At 41.1% G+C, this 18,291-nt stretch overlaps 1 protein-coding gene across 3 annotated transcripts in view; it reads right to left on the bottom strand.

The window, feature by feature from the left end:
- Positions 1-18,291, bottom strand: part of rif1 (replication timing regulatory factor 1) — a 101,121-nt gene that overhangs the window by 9,623 nt on the left and 73,207 nt on the right. For all 3 annotated transcript variants that reach the window (XM_073026374.1, XM_073026385.1, XM_073026394.1), the window contains exons 27-32: positions 14,681-14,823; positions 13,539-13,628; positions 12,768-12,822; positions 8,975-12,037; positions 4,238-4,396; positions 554-631 (exon numbers count right to left, since the gene is read on the bottom strand). In XM_073026374.1, coding sequence (XP_072882475.1) covers positions 554-631; positions 4,238-4,396; positions 8,975-12,037; positions 12,768-12,822; positions 13,539-13,628; positions 14,681-14,823 — 3,588 coding nt within the window. The remainder of the gene's footprint in view (positions 1-553; positions 632-4,237; positions 4,397-8,974; positions 12,038-12,767; positions 12,823-13,538; positions 13,629-14,680; positions 14,824-18,291) is intronic.

Raw genomic sequence — 18,291 nt, 5'->3', positions numbered from 1 at the left:
AAAAGTCCACAGGCTCGACTGTAGACTGAGTTGCATTAACTAATCTTAACTAAACAGCTGACTTCAATTGCTCTAGAAAACAGGGGGAAGGGGTAGGAAACAATCTGCTAAAAAAATCTCCTGGTATGATAGCTATCTAACGAGCATTTATAATGAGAAACGGTACCAATCCTTCCTGAAACACAATGAGAACACTAAAGCCTCTTTACACGTTCAGTGCTCCCAACTCACTTTATGGCTTGGAGGCAGATCTCATTTATACATGCATCTTTGATGCTCCAATATTTGACCATACAAGGCTGCCTTAAATACAAATTGTTCCAGGTGAAAATGAACGAATGTGAACAGTCATTGTGACAAGAATAGGGCTCAATTGCGATTTCCTTGCAGTCTGAATGATTGCACTTAAATAATTGGTTTATGTATGCTTGACAATAACAAGGCACTTAGCATCTATGGGGCTGTACAACATAATTAACCATATAGAGATTTGCTCTCATAATTTACTACCAAGACAAATCTTCTTGATGTGTGACTGCCTTCAAAAACTTACCAGACATTTCTTCGAACTCTTACAGCCTGAATTGCGAGCACTTGGACTCTGGAATCCTTTTGTTGGAGTAGTGTTGTACTAAGAAAATTAAATATGCGGATAATTAGAAAGAAGTACCCTAAGGTCATCACACTATATATAGTAATAAAGCATTTTCTGACAGAAGATCTACAGTATTAGGTGCTGTTTCACTTTCATAGATAACTAACACAAGTATTTCCAGCATTTTGTTTACATTTAATACTCTGCATTTTAACATGTTTCACTTCAGGCAAGACAAAACTAAACCGTGTTCCAAGAACACGGAGGAAGAAGTGCCACTGATGTAACGCCAAAATGTTTGACAACTTTTGAACTGTAATCATTACTATCAAAAAGATGGCAAGCAGATTTATATTCTTAATATTATGACAATGAATTGTACAGCACAGCAAAGGTCCTTCAGCCAAAACTGTACCAAATTAGTCATTAAATGTCCAACTATACTAATTCCCACCCCCCCGCCTATGCAACATCCCTTTACAAGCCTATCTAAGAGGCTCTTGAAAGTCTTTATTGTATTTGTTGCCACCTCCACCACAAGCAGTGGACTGTAGGAGTCTGCCACTCTTTAAAAAAGCTAGTCCCATAAATCCCCTTTGAACTTGCACTCCTCATGTTAAGTGTCATGTCCTCTAGTAACAAGACATTTCAATGCTGGGAAAAAGATACTAATTGTCTATTTTATGTACAGTATTCCTCTAAATCTCAAAATTCCATCAGATCTCCCGAGCCGATCCAGGTGAAAAAACACAAGTTTGTCCAACTTCTCCTTATAGCACATTCCCTCTAATCCAGGCACCATCCTGTTAAAACTTCTTCTGTGCCCCGCTCAAAAAGTGTTGACAGCTGCCCTATAATGGGGCAACCAGAACTGAATGCAGTGCTCAGGTACAGCCCAATTAGAATGTAATAAAACTTCAGATTAATTTATTTATCATATACACATCAAAAAAACCACAATACAACTTCCCAAACTCAATTCCTCAACTAATTAAGGTACATGCCACTTGCCTTCTTTACTAGCAATGTGTTTAGCTGCTTTCATCCAAAGGTAAAAGCACCACCATAACCAACAATAACACTCAACTGTGCTTGTGCTTAAGGCTAATCTGTAGCAGAATACAGAGATATTCAGGTCAGGTATCGATAGCGAAAAAAATGTTACTGTTAAAAGGGCAATGATCTGATAACAGGCCATTGACTTGAAATAGTAATTGGGGCTTCTTCCACACATTGTGTTGAGTAATTACAGTAATGCTTTACATTCAGATTTCAAGCACGCAGTACTTTATTAATGCATGCAGATTTCTGAAATTCCTAAATGAACCTGCGCAAGTTTATCTTGAAAGTACTTTACAGTTAAAGGTGACACACACAAAAAGGTGGAGGAATTTAGCAGTTTAGGCAGCATCTAGAGATGAATAAGCAGACTATGTTTCAGGCTAAGACCCTTCTACACAACTGGAAAGGAAAGGGGAAGGGAGAAGGAGGATAGCTGAATCTGTTAGGACAGGAGAGTGGACCACAGGAGAAAGGGAAGGAGGAGGGGACCTGGGGGAAGTGATAAGCAGGTGAGAAGAGGTAAGAGGCCAGAGTGGGGAAACAGAAGAGGGGAGCAGGGAGGGATTTTTTTAAACCGGAAGGAGAAATTGATATTCATGCCATCAGGTTGGAGGCTACCCAAGCAGGAATAAGGTATTGTTCCTCCACCCTGAGGTGGCCTCATCTTGGCACAAGGAGGTTATGGACTGACATGTGGGAACGGGAATCTGAATTAAAACGTTGTGCCAACAGGAAATTCCACTTTTGGCAGATGGAGCAGAGATGCTCAACGAGGCAGTCCTCTAGTTTACAATGGGTCTGACCAATGCAGAGGAGGCCACACTGGGAGCACCTGTCACATCAGACTACCCCAGCAAATTCACAGGTGAATTGTTGCCTCACATTTACATTTATTTTAAATTATTAAATAAAACTATCCAATAAAATTGTTGAGAAAGTAATCAGGCAATTGGGAGGTTTTGCTGAAGAATAGCAAAACCTCCCAATTGCCTGATTTGTAGTTCATGGTAGGCTGGAAACAAAGTGACGCCTGCCATCCAAAAATAAAATAGATTTTGTGCCGCAGTAAAAATTGGGAACTAGAGCAGACTACGTTTTCAAAAAGAAAATACCAACAATTTGATTCAATTTCATTAATGAACAGATAATGCAAATGCGAAATCCTATAATGCAAACAATACTCCAGTTTATCATTTTCAGAAAGTTAATAAAGGTGAAATCACACATTTTAAAAAAAGGTTAACAACTTAAATATACACCAGTGACTATCTGTTTAATGCCACTCTGGTGTTGATTACAAGATAAACAGTGAATGTTGTTTACTTGGATTTTCAGAAGCCCTTTGACAAGGTGCCACACAAGGCTGCTTAACATGATACTACAAGACAAGACTGGCTGACTGGCACGAGCCAAAGTGTGGAAATAAAGGGGGAATTTCAGGTTGGCTGCCGGTGTCCGGTGGTGTTCTACAGCGGTTGCTATTGGGACCACTTCTTTTGATGTAATATCTCATTGATTTGGATGACAGAATTGATGGCTTTGTGGATGATAGGTGGAGTGGCAGCAGAAGACTTGGACAGATGTGTAAGATGGGCAAAGTGACAGAGGAATTTAGTGTAGAAAAGTATATCACGCACTTTGGTAGAAGGAATTGTACAGGACTTCCTGAAGGTCATCTTGTAGTTTTAAATCAATGGTGAGGAAGGTAAATACAATGTTAGCATTCCTTTTGAGAGGAGAATATAAGAACAAGATGTAATGCTAAGGCTTTATATATGACATTGGTCAGAGGAGTATTATGAACAGTTTTGGGCCCTCATCTGAAAAACAGTGTATAGACATTGGAGAGGATGCAGAGGAGGCTCATGAGAGAGAGAGCGAGAGAGAGACAGACAGACAGAGACACACATACACAGACCTAACAGTTAGTCCTGACAAAGGGTCTCGGCCCGAAATGTCCACATTGCTTCTTCCTGTAGCTGCTGCCTGGCTTGCTGCGTTCCACCAGCATTTTGTGTGTGTTGCTAGTCATCATGTAATGTTGGATCAGACTCAATGGGTCAAATGGGCTATGTCTTTTAGTCTTCAATGTTGGATACACCAAAATTGCCTTCGTTATACATCTTAACATTTGGTCCTTAGTTCAATGTCACTATCAAAAATGGCACTTATAGCCATGTTGCAGTCTTAACCCACAGAGGGCCTTGGAACATGTGAATCTTAGATCACTGGTTTAAACTTAGCAGTAACATTAGAATAAAGTTATACTGAAGCTCTAAAGCTGAAACAGTTAGCACTAATAATACATGCAATTTCAATTAATATTTGCACATTAAACCCCACAAGAGAGTCAGTATTATCTATGATTCTAAACTGAGAGTGGCAGTTGAATTGAAGGTGGTTTGGAAACAATGATTAAGAGAAAAATTCTATGTTCACAATGCTAGATGAGTTCAAATACTGACACAGGTAATTCTAAGAGATGGGGGGAAGAAAACTGCTGGATCCATCTGGAAGGACTAATTGAGATGCAAAATAGCTATTGTATCTTATCTGATAGGAATGAGGATAGACTCCTACCTTGTACTGAAAACTGGAGCGAATAGAACCATTAGAGATTGAGTGATTTAATGTAGGGGAACTTCCTGAAGAATGGGATCTCACTACTGGGCTACGACGATCAATATCATCAGCCAAGCCTTCCCGATGAATTGGATCTGCAAATGAAACTCTACGGATCTGGAAAAAGGAAACAAATGCATTCGTAAAAATAACTGGAATCTTATCTAATGATGTAAAATAAAAATACTAATTTTAAACAGCCGCTTAAACCAAATGGGCTTCGAACTTCTGCAAAGGTCTTCGCAACTTTCTACTAAGTGGTAGAGCTCACAACACTAGATTATCCAATACAACTGAAAATAGCACAAATTACACATGCAACAAATTTCTGAGCCCTTATTCAACACAAAAGCACTTACATGATTCTTTCATTATAATGATGAATAATTATTTTGACAACATTAATACAAATTAAATCCAAACTATTTGTAATGGAAACCTACATTTTAGCAAGTCTGGTCAAATAGAGCTATTTATAATACTTCTAAGTTTTCTTACCAAAATTAAAGCTGCCAAAGTTTGTGGGGTAACAAAATGGTTTATTAAGAGAAACATCCTTCACAAAATATACTAGCGACAGAGTAACAATGCTACACAGGTGATTTTGAAATGTGAACACCATCTGTCAACACACTCAGCAGGTCAGGCAGCATTTTATGGAAATGAATAAACAGCCAATGTTTTGGGTCAAGACCCTTTATCAGGACTAGAAAGGAAGGTGGAAAATGCCACAATAAAAAGATGGGTGGTGGTGAGGGAGAACAAGCTAAGAGCAAATTGTCCCATGTAGGTTATGTTTGACCTTCCTTCAATGAATAGTACAAAAACCACAAATTTATAGAAAATAAAAAGTGAATTCCAGATTATGACAAGTACTGACCATTGCACATTGGATCATCTACGATCAAAGTATGTTGGTAGCAGACTCAATCACTTCCTAAAGAAAGGTGACTCAGGAGATGCAAGCATCAATGTGCTGTCAATCCCGGTTTACTCTCTAAACCATTCCTAAGACAACTATACAACATTAAAACATCTTGAGTCACAAATAGCTCGAACTTTTTAAGAAAGCAGATTAGTGAAGCAAATGGACTTCAGCCAAAAATAGCTCTTTTTGCTCATGTTTATAGAGCAGAAAGTTAAAAAATGAACAAACTGCTTGAGGAAATCAGAAGGTGAAGCTGCATACATGCATGACGTCTGTTGGGTGATGAATTGTACAAGGGAACCAGGTGACCCTCAAGTCACAATCTGTGAGATTCTTGGTCACAGGTACACGTTTGCCAACCCATGCAGCTACTCCAGCAATTTGTTTTTTTTTTGCTCCAGATTTGAGTATTAGCAATCTCCTGTGTCTCCGTTTCAGGTTAGAGTTTAAACTAAAAAAACATTTAACCAAACCTAAATTGCAAAGTTACTTCAGGTAATTTCAAACTTTCAACTCTTGAGTCAATAGTTATAGGCCCATAGGAGTCATATAGCACTAGAGTAGAGAAACTGTCTATGCCAAACTAGTATTCTGCCAAGTCCCTCCTGGACCACAGCCCTTTCACATCCCCATCCAAGCTTCTCTTATATTACTATTGAAGCTGCATTCACCACTTCCACTGGCAGCTCACTCCACACTTACACCACTCTGAGTGAAGATCCCCCTCATTTGCAGGATGACGTTAAAGTCCATATAGACAACATCTACTGCCTTGCCTTCATCAACTTTCCTAGTAATTGTCTTGAAAAACTCAAGATTGGTTGGACATATCCACCATGCACAAAGCCATATTGACTATCCCTATCAAGCCCTAGCTATCCAAATACCCTTATACAGCAAGGTCCTTAGAACACCTTCCCATAATTTACCCACTACTGATGCCAAGATCACCGGCCTCTAGTCTCCCACCTTATACTAGAGCCTTTCTAAAGCAATGGAATATTAACTATCCACTAATTAATGATTGGATTATCTTCCATTCCCCTGCCTTCTCCCTGTTATCTTGATGCTTTTACTAATCAAGAACCTATCAATCTCTGCTTCAAATATACTCAATGACTTGACATCCACAGCTATTATGTGGCAATAAACTGCATCGATTTTCTATCCTCTGGCTAAAGAAATTCCTTGTCATTTGTTCTAAAGGGATTTAGAAACAGAGCTACGGTGCACAAGGTATTTGCACAATTTTGTAGTAAATTTATGTATTGCACTGTACTGCTGGGAAAAACATATTTCATGACATATGTCAGTGATGATAAACCTGGCTCTGATTTGGGCCTCTATTGTGGACTGAGAGCGAGGAGGAAGCAGGAAGTGGGAAATCATTCTATAATGTTCAATAAACCATTTAGAAACAAATGATTTTGCCATGGGTGTGTCTGCACCCATGCCAATCCTGCAACCCCCCCCCCCCCCCGCCCACCCCCGGTCGTCCTCTGCCATCTGTTCCACACCATCCCTCGCCATTCCCAACATCCTTTGCTCCAGCTAGATTTACAAACTCTCCACTCCATGTTGACAACTACGATACTATGCAAAAGGCACCCTAGCTATACAGTGCCCATATATAGAAAAAAGAATTCACCCCCTCCCCCAAAAGTTTTCATGTTTAATTGTTACAACATTGAATTACAGTAGATTTAATTTGGCTTTTTTGACACTGGTCAACAGAAAAATTCTCTTTCGTGTAAAAGTGAAAACATCTTCACAAAGTGATCTAAATCAACTACAAATATAGAATACAAAATAATTGATTGTATTCACCCCTTCAAGTCAGTATTTAGCAGCAATTACAGCTTTGAGTCTGTGTGGATAGGTCTCTATCAGCTTTGCACATCTGAACACTGCAATTTTTCCCCATTTTTATTTACAAAACTGATCAAGCTCTGTCAGATTGTCAAGGAGATTGTGAGTGAACAGCCCTTTCCAAATCTAGCCACAAATTCTCAGTTGGATTGAGGTCTGGACTCTGATTTGGCCATTCTAGGACTGTTGTTTTTAAGCCATCCCTGTGTAGCTTTATGCTTGGAGCCATTGTCTTGTTAGAAAACAAATCTTCTCCCAAGTCACAGTTCTCTTGCAGACTGCAACAGGTTTTCCTCCAGTATTTCCCCGTATTCTGCTGCACTCATTTTACCTTCTACCTTCACAAGCCTTCCAGGGCTTACTGCAGTGAAGCATCCCCACACCATGATGCAGCCAACACCATGCTTCACAGTAAGGATGGTGTGTTTTTGATGATGTGTGGTGTTTGGCTTATGTCAAATATAGTGTTTAGTCTGATGGCCAAAATGCTCAACTTTGGTTTCATCAGACCATAGAACCTTCTTCCAGCTGACTTCAGAGTCTCCCACTTGCCATCTGCCAAACTCTAGCCGTGATTTCATGTGAGCTTCTTTCAAAAGTGGCTTTCTCTTTGCCATTCTCCCATAAAACTGTGACTAAAGAAATACTCCGGCAACCGTTGTTGTATGTGCAGTGTCTCCCATCTCAGCCACTGAAGCCTGCAACTCCTCTGGAGTTGTCATAGGTCTCTTGGTGGCTTCCCTCACTAGACCCCTTCTTGCAGTCACTCAGTTTTTGAGGACAGCCTGTTATAGGCAGATTTAAAGCTGCCATATTCTTTCCATTTCTTGATGATTGACTTAACTGTACTCCAAGAGATATTCAGTGACTTGGAAATTTTCTTGTATCCATCTTCTGACTTGTGCTTTTCAATAACCTTTTCATGGATTTGCTTGGAGCATTCTTTTGCCTTCATGGTGTAGTTTTTGCAAGGACACTGACTCACAAGCAGCTGGACCTTCCAATTACAGGTGTATTTTTACTACAATCACTTGAAATGTGCACACATGTGATCTCCTTTTAACTAATTATGTGACTTCAAAAACCAACTGGCTGCACGGGGGTGGGGGGGGGGGGAAATATTAATCAATCAATCATTTTGTGTTTTATATTAGTAATTAATTTAGATCACTTTATAGAGATCTGTTTCTACTTTGACACCAAAGTCTTTTTCTGTTGATGAGTGTCAAGAAGCAAAATTAAAGCCACTGTGACTCAATGTTGTAAAACAATAAAACATGAAAACTTCCAAGGCCAGGGAGGAATTTTTACAGGCACTGTATATACCCAAGACTTTTGTACAGTACTAGTACCATATGGAAGGGGAATGGGAAAATAAGACTGTCATGATCAAATGGTAGATTCGATGGGCTGAATGGCCTAATTAGGCTCCTATACATGGTCTAATTACGTCATGACTAGCATCTTATGTTTTCTCTGCAGATGTTATACATTATTCTGCATTCTGGGTTTTTTTTATAAATCCAGTTCTACCTCAATACACTGCAATAACTTGACATTTGGAGAGTATACAAGACAAGGTTTTCAATGCATTTTAGTACATGTGACAATCACAATTTTAATGGCAGAAGCTACCATTCTAAGTGTGTCAGCAACCCAATTATCTATCGGAAACAGCCAAGCCCATGTACATATTTCACCAATCGGGGTCAATGAAATATAATGATCAATTTCCCAAGGAGGCACTGCGAGCATTTCTGGCACTTTCAATTAGTACAGACCAGATTAGTCAATTCAGTACAGACCAAGGGTAAAATATATAATATTCATAGTTCAGCCTGTTAAATCCAAATTGGCAAGCATACATTTCCAAGCTGAAAACCTTAATATGCAATTACCTTATTCAGTGGTGAAGGAGAGTCAGTTTCAGTCTGCCTCTTAATTCCTTTCTTAAGAATACTTGTGGAAGGTGAGGCTGTAGGTGACCAGACACAACATGCCTGCATTCCTGAAGGACTGTGCATTGAACCTGTCAGAAACATGCTATCATTTTTTATCTTCTGTGGTGATTCCATGAGTTGCTCTGACTTGTGTTCATTATTATCAGGTATCACCTGTTTGGGGAGATCAACCGTTGCAGTTATTTGTGTCTCGGTTTGTAACTCTTCATTTTCGCCAGGTTCCACATCTTTGAAATGCACTGCAGTTTCCGGTTCACCTTGCGTAGACTTGTCGACAGCACTCGGCTCTTCACTCTCATCTGATCCAGCCAGTACATCAGTCACTTTGTCAAGTGGGGCAGACTCACTTGCCTTAGTCACTTGACCATGGTCTAAAACACAGCTGTCATCCTGAGTTTCTTTAATCACTGATGGCTCACCTAACAAAGCAGCAGGCTCAGCAGCATTATCAGTCATTGGTTCAGTTACCGGCTCGGGCACTGGCTCAGCTACCGGCTCGGGCACTGGCACTGGCCCAGCTACCGGCTCGGGCACTGGCACTGGCCCAGCTACCGGCTCGGGCACTGGCACTGGCCCAGCTACCGGCTCGGGCACTGGCACTGGCCCAGCTACCGGCTCGGGCACTGGCACTGGCTCAGCTACCGGCTCTGGCACTGGCACTGGCTCAGCTACCGGCTCTGGCACTGGCTCAGCTACCGGCTCTGGCTCTGGCACTGGCTCAGCTATCGGCTTTGGCTCTGGCTCTGGCACTGGCTCAGCTTCCGGCTCTGGCACTGGCTCAGCTACCGGCTCTGACGGGTGACACTTCCAATTTGCAGTGTCACCTGCCTCCATCAGTTCCACTTGCTCATTCTTTCCACAATCCGAAGCTTCTTCTATTTTCTGCTCTGCAGACGGTGGCTCCACTTTCTGCTCTACAGAGGCTTCAAAGTCCGGTAAAACGCATTTTTCTTCAGTGGAATCCCCTTTAGATGCAACCGTACTGAAGGATGGACCAAAAGGATGTTTTGCACTGTTCTCATTTATGGGTGTGCTAAATGCACATGGTCCATTGTCATCATTTCCAGTGTTAATCAACTCAGAACTTTCTGATAATCGCTCTGCAGAAGATACTGAAAAATTCAGGTGTGAATCATGCTCATTCTGCCCATCAGAATGCGAATCTTGCTTGGCAGTATTTTCTTTGCTTCCAGCTAGTGACTTTCCATGCTGTTGCAAGGGATTCTGGCAACAATCACAGCTTTTAGTTTTCCGTGTCCTTTTACTTCTCAAATGGCACCCTTTTAATTGCTGGTTCTTTTTGTCTGTATGCTGCTCATGAGGGGGAATTGAGCAATCATTAAATGACATTCCAGAAGATGAATTTCCTGCCTCAGAAGGCAAAGGTTCAACATTGACCACTGGGCTAGCTGCTTCAAATTTGCACTGCTCCAAATTACTTTCGACTTTCACATTTTCAACAGCTTCAGGCTGTTCTCTCTTGTCAGATGCAACTGGGTGCACGTTGGGATCCATTTCTACACTTGACTCTACAACTGTCTGAACCTCCATAGTTTTCTGCACAGGATTAACATCACCTGCATCGTCAGTTTGTGTCGCTGATGCATCCCGATGTTCTACCTCGTTTTCCTTCAAAATATTAACTTCACCAGTTTCAGTTTCTGAGCACAGCTGACTGCCCATCATTAGTTTGTGTTCCTTTGTTGTTTTTGTCTTGCTGCTCTCAGGAGATAGCTCCTTTGTCTTTGTTTTTCCCTTGAATACTTTCCTTTTCTTTGGCCCATTCTGAGGCTTAGAGCTGCTTTCAGAACTCTCAGTTTCAGTCACATCACAGCAGCTGTTTTCTGCTTCAGATAAGCCTTGGGACGACCTACGAGTGAGGTAGCGAGGACGGCTTTTGACAAAAGGTTCTTGAGAATTAGTTTTTGAAGCACTGCTCTTTTCGGTTTCTGAGTTGTCAGATGAAGTTTTAGTATTATCTTCCTCCTTTATCAACTCATCACTCCCAGAGGACCCATTCTGAAGAGACTCCACACTCTCGTTTTGTGATCTTTTACGGGGTTTGCAACCCTCACTTTTAACCTTTTTAATTGCTGGATCAGTCACTGCCAGTTCCAAATGCTTCCGAGAAGATTGCCTTCGTGTTTTAATTGGTGTTGTTCTAGAATTTTGTTCATCAGCCTCATCTTGCATACCTGGAGGTCTTTCTGATAATGGATTCTCCTTTAAGATGACAGGAGAAGCTAACTTTCTCTCCCCAACAACTACCGGTTGGTCGGCATCTGTTTGACACTCAGAATTTTGGCTGCACTCAATCTCATGTAAATCGCTTTCTTTTGATGCCTGTACATTATCAGCTGAAGAATTTTTTTTGACATCAGATGACTCTTCTTCAGAAGACTTCATATTTTTAGAAGTCCTGTTGCGTTTGGTTGGCTTTTCTATGACTGACTGTTCATTTTTATTTCCTAAGCGTCTACTTCGTCTACTCCCAGAGAGCGATGTGTTCAGACAGACTTCCTGGCAAACCTTACCCACTTCAAGTTGTGGTGTATCTTCCACCTCCATTACTTCACCCTGCAGAGGAACGGGAGCTTTAGCAGCTGCCTGAGTAAATTTACTTATTGGTGACTTGCTGAAGGAACATGGGGTAGAAGAATCAAACTTCTCCAGTGTGATGAATGACTGCCGACGACTACTGGTTTTTTGTGGTGTCCCAGAGACAACATCAGAGGAGCTGGAGCCGCCACTGACATCTGCATTGCTGACTGCTTCAACGTCACCTCCAACGCAGTCTGATGGGGAAACTGCTGCACCATTCCTAGTTTCCTCCTGTTTGTCACTGCCACCAGAACCTTTAGAGTCTAGACAAATTGGAATTCTACTTTTCTCCTGATCAGCAGAATCCTGCAGCTTTTCTTGATCAAGCAACATGCTTCCAGTGCCTTCTTCAGTTGTAACTGGGGCAATCACCTCACTTTCTGCTACCACACTGTCAGCCTAAAAAATAAAAATATATTTTTGAAATTTTACAAAGAACCAAGTAGTATCAAAATTTAAACACACTTTGCAAAAAACATGTGCACATTCCTTTAGGTAGGCACCTGAGTGAGATCAATCCTGTGCCACAATCAGTCCTTTACCCTGTTCAATACCCAGAATTTAGACGAGTGATAACTCATTGCACCAAATTCCAATTACATTTGATGCTGAAGCACACACGTTTCAGGATATTGCAATCTTTATCTAGACACCCATCTGCTTAGTCTTCCATTAAACTAATTTTTGATCCAAGAGCAGATTTTCTCAAATTAAGGTACAGGCACAAACTGCCTTAACTATACCAATCAATAAGCTATATTTGAAGTTGTACTATGTATCAGAGTATTAATTTAATTGAAGATTAGAATTGTATACCAAACTACACTGATACAAAAAAAAGAGAATAGATCTGAAAACGTCTTGGCAGTTCTTTGTTACCCATTTCATGAGCTTCAGAACAGACCGTCTTGTTGGACATCAAGGTAGAGTAAGGTCATTCTAAGCTGAGCCACTTGTAATATCCTGCTGAATCTTATGAGCGGTTAATCTGTTTTCAGATCAAATCAATTACTTATGCACATCAAGTCAGAGCTCCCAATATTCACCCTTCATTTACTACAGTCAAGTTGCATATGGTATGTAGATAATCACTGAAAAGCTTTGATTACCTGCAGTAAAAATAACTCACCTGCTGGTTCTTGTCAGAAGTTTGGTCCACTTGCTCAACTTCTGCCAATTTTTCTCTGAAAGATTGGGGGAGGGTCGAGTGATTGCAGAATTAATGGCATAGCAATTGAGGGCTCTTTGCTGCACTAACTTATGACTCATTATCTAGTACTTACAAAATTAAAAATAAAATATGCAGTTGCCAAAGTCGCTTTTATAAAAATACTAGGACAATATTGGGTTTTTTTTGGAAGACCTGTTTCAAATGTGTGATGAGCCTAGATAAAATATTAATTTTACAATTGGAAAATTATTGAAGTACAATGGCATGAGTAGATTTAAAAGGGAAATTAAATAACTACAGAAAAGAAATCAAAGAACAAATGATTGCATTAAAATAGAGGGGGCAGCAAAATGACTATGGAATAAAGTTGGAATAGACCAGCTGGAATAAATGGTCTTTTTGCGCCCTAATTTGCATAAAGTTTAGACATAATTGAATAGTCGTGGAAACCTTTTAACACTAAGGTTAACCTGAACAAATTACTCAGCTACAGCATACATTTAGCAGTAATGACACATAGAGTCCTATCCACACCACAGTAGCAATTCTGATAGTTACGGCCTGCTAAAATAACTTTGCTTTATTTTTGATGGCATGGGCTCATTAAAAAAATACAAAGGTTGCACGAACTGAAATTTCAATCACATTACTGGAACTTTGGGGATTAATACATGTTATAAACAAGCCAACTAAAGGTATATTAGATACCATGCAAGATGATCTACTTACAGACTTTCTTCCTGAGATTGTGCATACTGGGAAAACAAGTGAGAATCCTGAGACGCATCCAAGTTATTGTACATTGCTGGAATGTCAGTCCTGTTTTGCGGGAAATAAATTTTCAAATCGACAAGCCCTTTAAAAATGATTAATTTTCCCCTATTTATTCATAGGATGGGAATGCTCCTGGTAATGGCAGCATGTATTGACCATCCCCATATATTGACCATACACACCGACACCCCACCCCTCAAGCCAAAAGATGTTTAACCACCTAGAAAGGTTTAAAGTCACATGCAAACCAGTGATTCAAATACAGAAAACTGAAAAATATATATTTTTTTAAAATGCTGGAAAAATCCAGCAGCCAAGCCTCATCTGCAGGGAGAAAATCAGTGTTAACTTCATAGATTAATGACCCTTCAGTGAACTGCAAAGTGAGAGAGCAAAGCCTGATGGGAAACAGGACAGTCCAAATGAAGGGTCTCAATCCGAAACATCAATTGTCCATTTCCCTCCATAGATGCTGCCTGACCTGCTGAGTTCTTCTAAGCTTTTGTGTTGCTCCAGGATTCCCAACAATTACAGTTCTTTGTGTCTACAATGTTAGATCCCCACAGTGCACTTCTGAACTAAATTGATTAAAAATGAGGCTACTGGAAATATACTGCATGTCTTACAGTGGAACAGTACAGTTGTAACTACTGTTAGAACGGCAAAACAAACCCCATGCCAAAAGGCCAAAACACAGCACCAAGGAAGTAGGCCTGGTAAAATATTTTCCATTGGGGCAGCATGGTAGTGTGATGGTTAACAGAATGCTTTACAGTGCCAGCAATCGGTTTGATTTCTGCCGCTGCCTGCAAGGAATTTTACGTTCTCCTTGTGAACTGCATGGTTTCCTCCCACAGTCCAAAGACGTACAGGTTGGTAGGTTAATTGGTCATTGTAAATTGTCTTATGATTAGGCTAGGGTTAAATCGGGGGTTTGCTGGGCAGTGTGGCTCAAAGGGCCTATTCCCCACTCCATCTCAATAAATAACTCCTCCCCCACCCCCCCAAATCAATGGTGAAAAGGCAAAGCCCATTCCACCCACACATCCTCAGTAAACAGGGCGAGAAAATATTGACCATCAGATTCTTTAACTTGCCTCTTTGTCTGCAACACCTCTTTCTGATGCTCGGTTAGTATCCTCTGCTTTGGTTCAGGTGGTATAAAGACAAAGTCCAATGATTGTTCCTCCTCCAGAAGAAATTCACGCCGTGGAGTTTTGGGAGAGAAATCTAGTTTCAACTAGATAAAAGAAAAAGGTTAGTTTTGTTTGAAAGAGACAAATGTGCCCATTGCAAACTCATCCAACAATTTAGATCAATTATAGAGTTGTACAGGCCCCCTTTGACGCACAATGTCCATCTACGCTAATCCTACTTGCCTGCATTAGGCCCCTATCCTTCTGTGCCACGCCAACTTGAGTTTCTGTCCAAATGTCTCTTAAACACCATCTGGTTTTATTCGATTCCACCACCACCTCCGACACTTTGCTCTAGGTATCAACAACTGCAAGATTTTAAATCTATGCCCTCTTGTTTTTTTAATATCCCTACCATGGAAATATTCTGACCATCTTAAAAAAAATAATAAAAGGCATAAAAAAGTTATCAGGTCCTACACTCAAGACTCTTTTGCTCAAGAAAAAAAGAAACAAGTTCACCATCTTCTCATCATAAATCACGTCTTCAATACAGACATCCTGATTAATCTCTTCATTCTCTCCAGAACAACTACATCCTCCTACCTGTGCAGCCCTAGATACAATCTAACAAGCACTTTATGAAGATTGAATTTAACACCTCATCTCTGTACTACAATGTATAAAGGAAAGCATGCTTTCAGTCCCCTTCAATTCTCCATATCTGTGTTGTCACTTATTTTAACCCCCACCCAAAAGAAACCCTTTGTTCAACAATGTTCCCTAGTGCCCTTACCATTTACTGTGTATGAACTACCCCTATTTGAACATGAGACTCTGCAGATGCTAGAAAAACTCAGGTCAGGCAGTCTCTGAGGAACAAACACTCAACATTTCAGGCTGAGACCCTTCTTCAGGACTGGAAAGGAAGGGGGAAAGACATCAGGCTAAAAAGGCAAGGGAGAAGGGAAAGTGGATGGCTAGAAGGTGATAGTTGAAGTCAGGTGAGTAGGAAAAATAAAGGGCTAGAGAGGAAGGAATCAGGGGAAGGAGAATAGACCATAAAGTGAAAGGGAAGGGAAGGGAACCCAGGGTGAATGATAGGCAGGTGAAAAGGGGAAAGAGGTCAGACAGTAGAAGAGGGAGACGTATTTTTTTTTAAAACGGAAGAAGAATTCGACATTCATGCCATCAGGTTGGAGGCCACCCAGACAGAATACGAGGTGTTGCTCCTTCACCCTGAGTGTGGTCACATCGTGGCATAAGAGTCGTCCACGGACCAACAAGTCGGAATGGGAATTGGAATTAAACCGTTTTGCCACAGGGAACTTTTGCTGGATGCAGTGAAGGTACTTGACTCCTATTTGATTTCCCAAAATGTATTGGCTTGTACACACCAGGATTGAATTTAATCTCCCGAACTTCCCACCTAAGGCAATAGGTTACTCTTGCAGCCTTAGCTTTCTCCAGTGTCCTACATTACCAACAAAGCTACTGTACACATGCTCGATATTTACACCCAAACTGTCTGTGTGCGTGGGTACTTGTGGAAGATATATGACAAACAAGGGTTTCAGTGCCACTGGTCAGGCTCTGAATCAGAACAGCATCCTTCTGCTGTTACCTCCCATTCTCATCACCAAGCTAATTTGGGATTTAATTTGGCAGCTGCTTGACAGGGTACTCCATGGTAGGCTGGTTCAGAAAATCGTGAGACATAGGTACCATGGAAATGTGGCTGCATAGATTTAGAATTTCCTTGTCCATAGAAGGCAGAGGAAGGTAGTATATACAGCCTGAAGGTTAGGGACCAGTAGTGTTCTGAAGGGATCTCTTCTGGGACCCCAATGCTCTCTGTGATTTTTACAAATGATTTGGATAAGGAAGTGGAAGGGATAGCTATGTAAGTCTGCAGATGACACAAGGTTCCACACGAGGCTGCTTAACAAGCTGGGAGCCTTAGTATGATAGCAAGATTCTAGCGTGGATAAAGCAGTGGCTGATTGACAGGAGGCCAAGAGTGGAAATAAGGGAGCCTTTTCTGGTTGGCTGCCAGTTACGAGTATTCCACAGGGGTCAGTGTCAGGATTGATACTTTTCACGTTATATGCCAAATGATTTGAATGATGGAATTGGTAGCTTTGTTGCGAAGTTTGCAGTCAATATGAAGTTAGGTGGAGGGGCAGGTAGTTTCGAGGAAGTAGAGAGGATACAGGACTTAAGACAAATTAGGAGAATGGACAAAGAACTGGCAAATGGAATACAGTATCATGAAGTGTGTGGCCATGCACTTTGGCAGAAGAAATGAAAGGGTTGACTATTTTCTAAATGGAGAGAAAATATAAAAAAAGATGCAAAGGGACTTGGAAGACCTTGTGTAGGATTTCCTAATGATTAATTTGCATATTGAGTCTGTGATGAGGAAGGCAAATGTAATGTTAGCATTCATTTTAAGAGGACCAGAACATAAAGCAAGGATGTAATGTTGAGGCTTTATAAAGCACTGGTGAGGCCTCACTTCGAGTATTGTGAGCAGCTTTGGGCCACTTAGAATGTGCTGGAGAGGGTTCAAAGGAAGCTCACAAAAATGATTGCAGGATTGAATGGCTTGTCATATGAAGAGCGTTCGATGGCTCTGGGCCTGTATTCACTAAAATTCAGAAGAATGAGGGGAGACCTCATTGAAACCCACTGAATGGTGAAAGGCCTTCATGGAGTGGATGTGGGGAGTACGTTTCCTATAGTGGGAGAGTCTAAGACTAAAGGATACAGCCTCAATAGAAAGGCGCCCTTTTAGAACGGAGATGAGGAAGAATTTCTTTAGCCAGAGACTGGTGAATCTGCAGAATTCGTTGCCATAGGCAGCTGTGGAGGCCAAGTCTTTATGTATATTAAAGGCAGAGTTTGATATATTTGATTGGGCTGAGCACAAAGGGCTGCAAGGAGAAGGCAGGAGACTGAGGATGAAAGGAAAATTGGATCAGCCGTGATGAAATAGCAAAGCAGACTCGATGTGCCAAATATCCTAATTCTGCTCCCATATCTATGGCTTTATTGGTGGTGTTGTGGAGAGTGTGACAGCCGTCAGATTACAAAGGGATATAGAAAGGATGGGCAGAAAAACGGCAGATGAAAAAGTCAGAGTTGTGTTAACCTTCAGCACAGAAACAGGCCCTCTGGCCAACTAGTCCATGCCAAACCATTTAAACTGCCTCATCCCATCAACTTGCAGTGAGACAATAGCCCTCCATACCCATCCAAACTTCTCTTAAACATTGAAATCAAAATCTCATCCACACCTTGCGCTGGGTGCTCGTTTCACACTCTCACGGCCCTCAGTGAAGGAAGTTTCCCTTCATGTTCTCCTTAAACATTTCACCCTTAACCAATGACTTTTACGGTAGTTGTAGTCCCACCTGACTCAGAGGAAAAAGCCTGCTTGTGAAGTGATCCACTTTGAAAGCAGAGTACAAGGTTAATGGCAGGATTCTTGGCAGTGCGGAAAAACAGAGGAATCTCGGGGGCCAAGTGCATAAATCCCTCAAAGTTGCCGCACGAGTTCACAGTGTGGT

This window comes from Hemitrygon akajei, chromosome 2 (genome assembly GCF_048418815.1).
Source record: "Hemitrygon akajei chromosome 2, sHemAka1.3, whole genome shotgun sequence".
In the NCBI taxonomy this organism is placed as follows: Eukaryota; Metazoa; Chordata; class Chondrichthyes; order Myliobatiformes; family Dasyatidae; genus Hemitrygon; species Hemitrygon akajei.
Note: the sequence above shows the minus strand (reverse complement) of the source record. Positions and strands in the feature narration are given on the sequence as shown.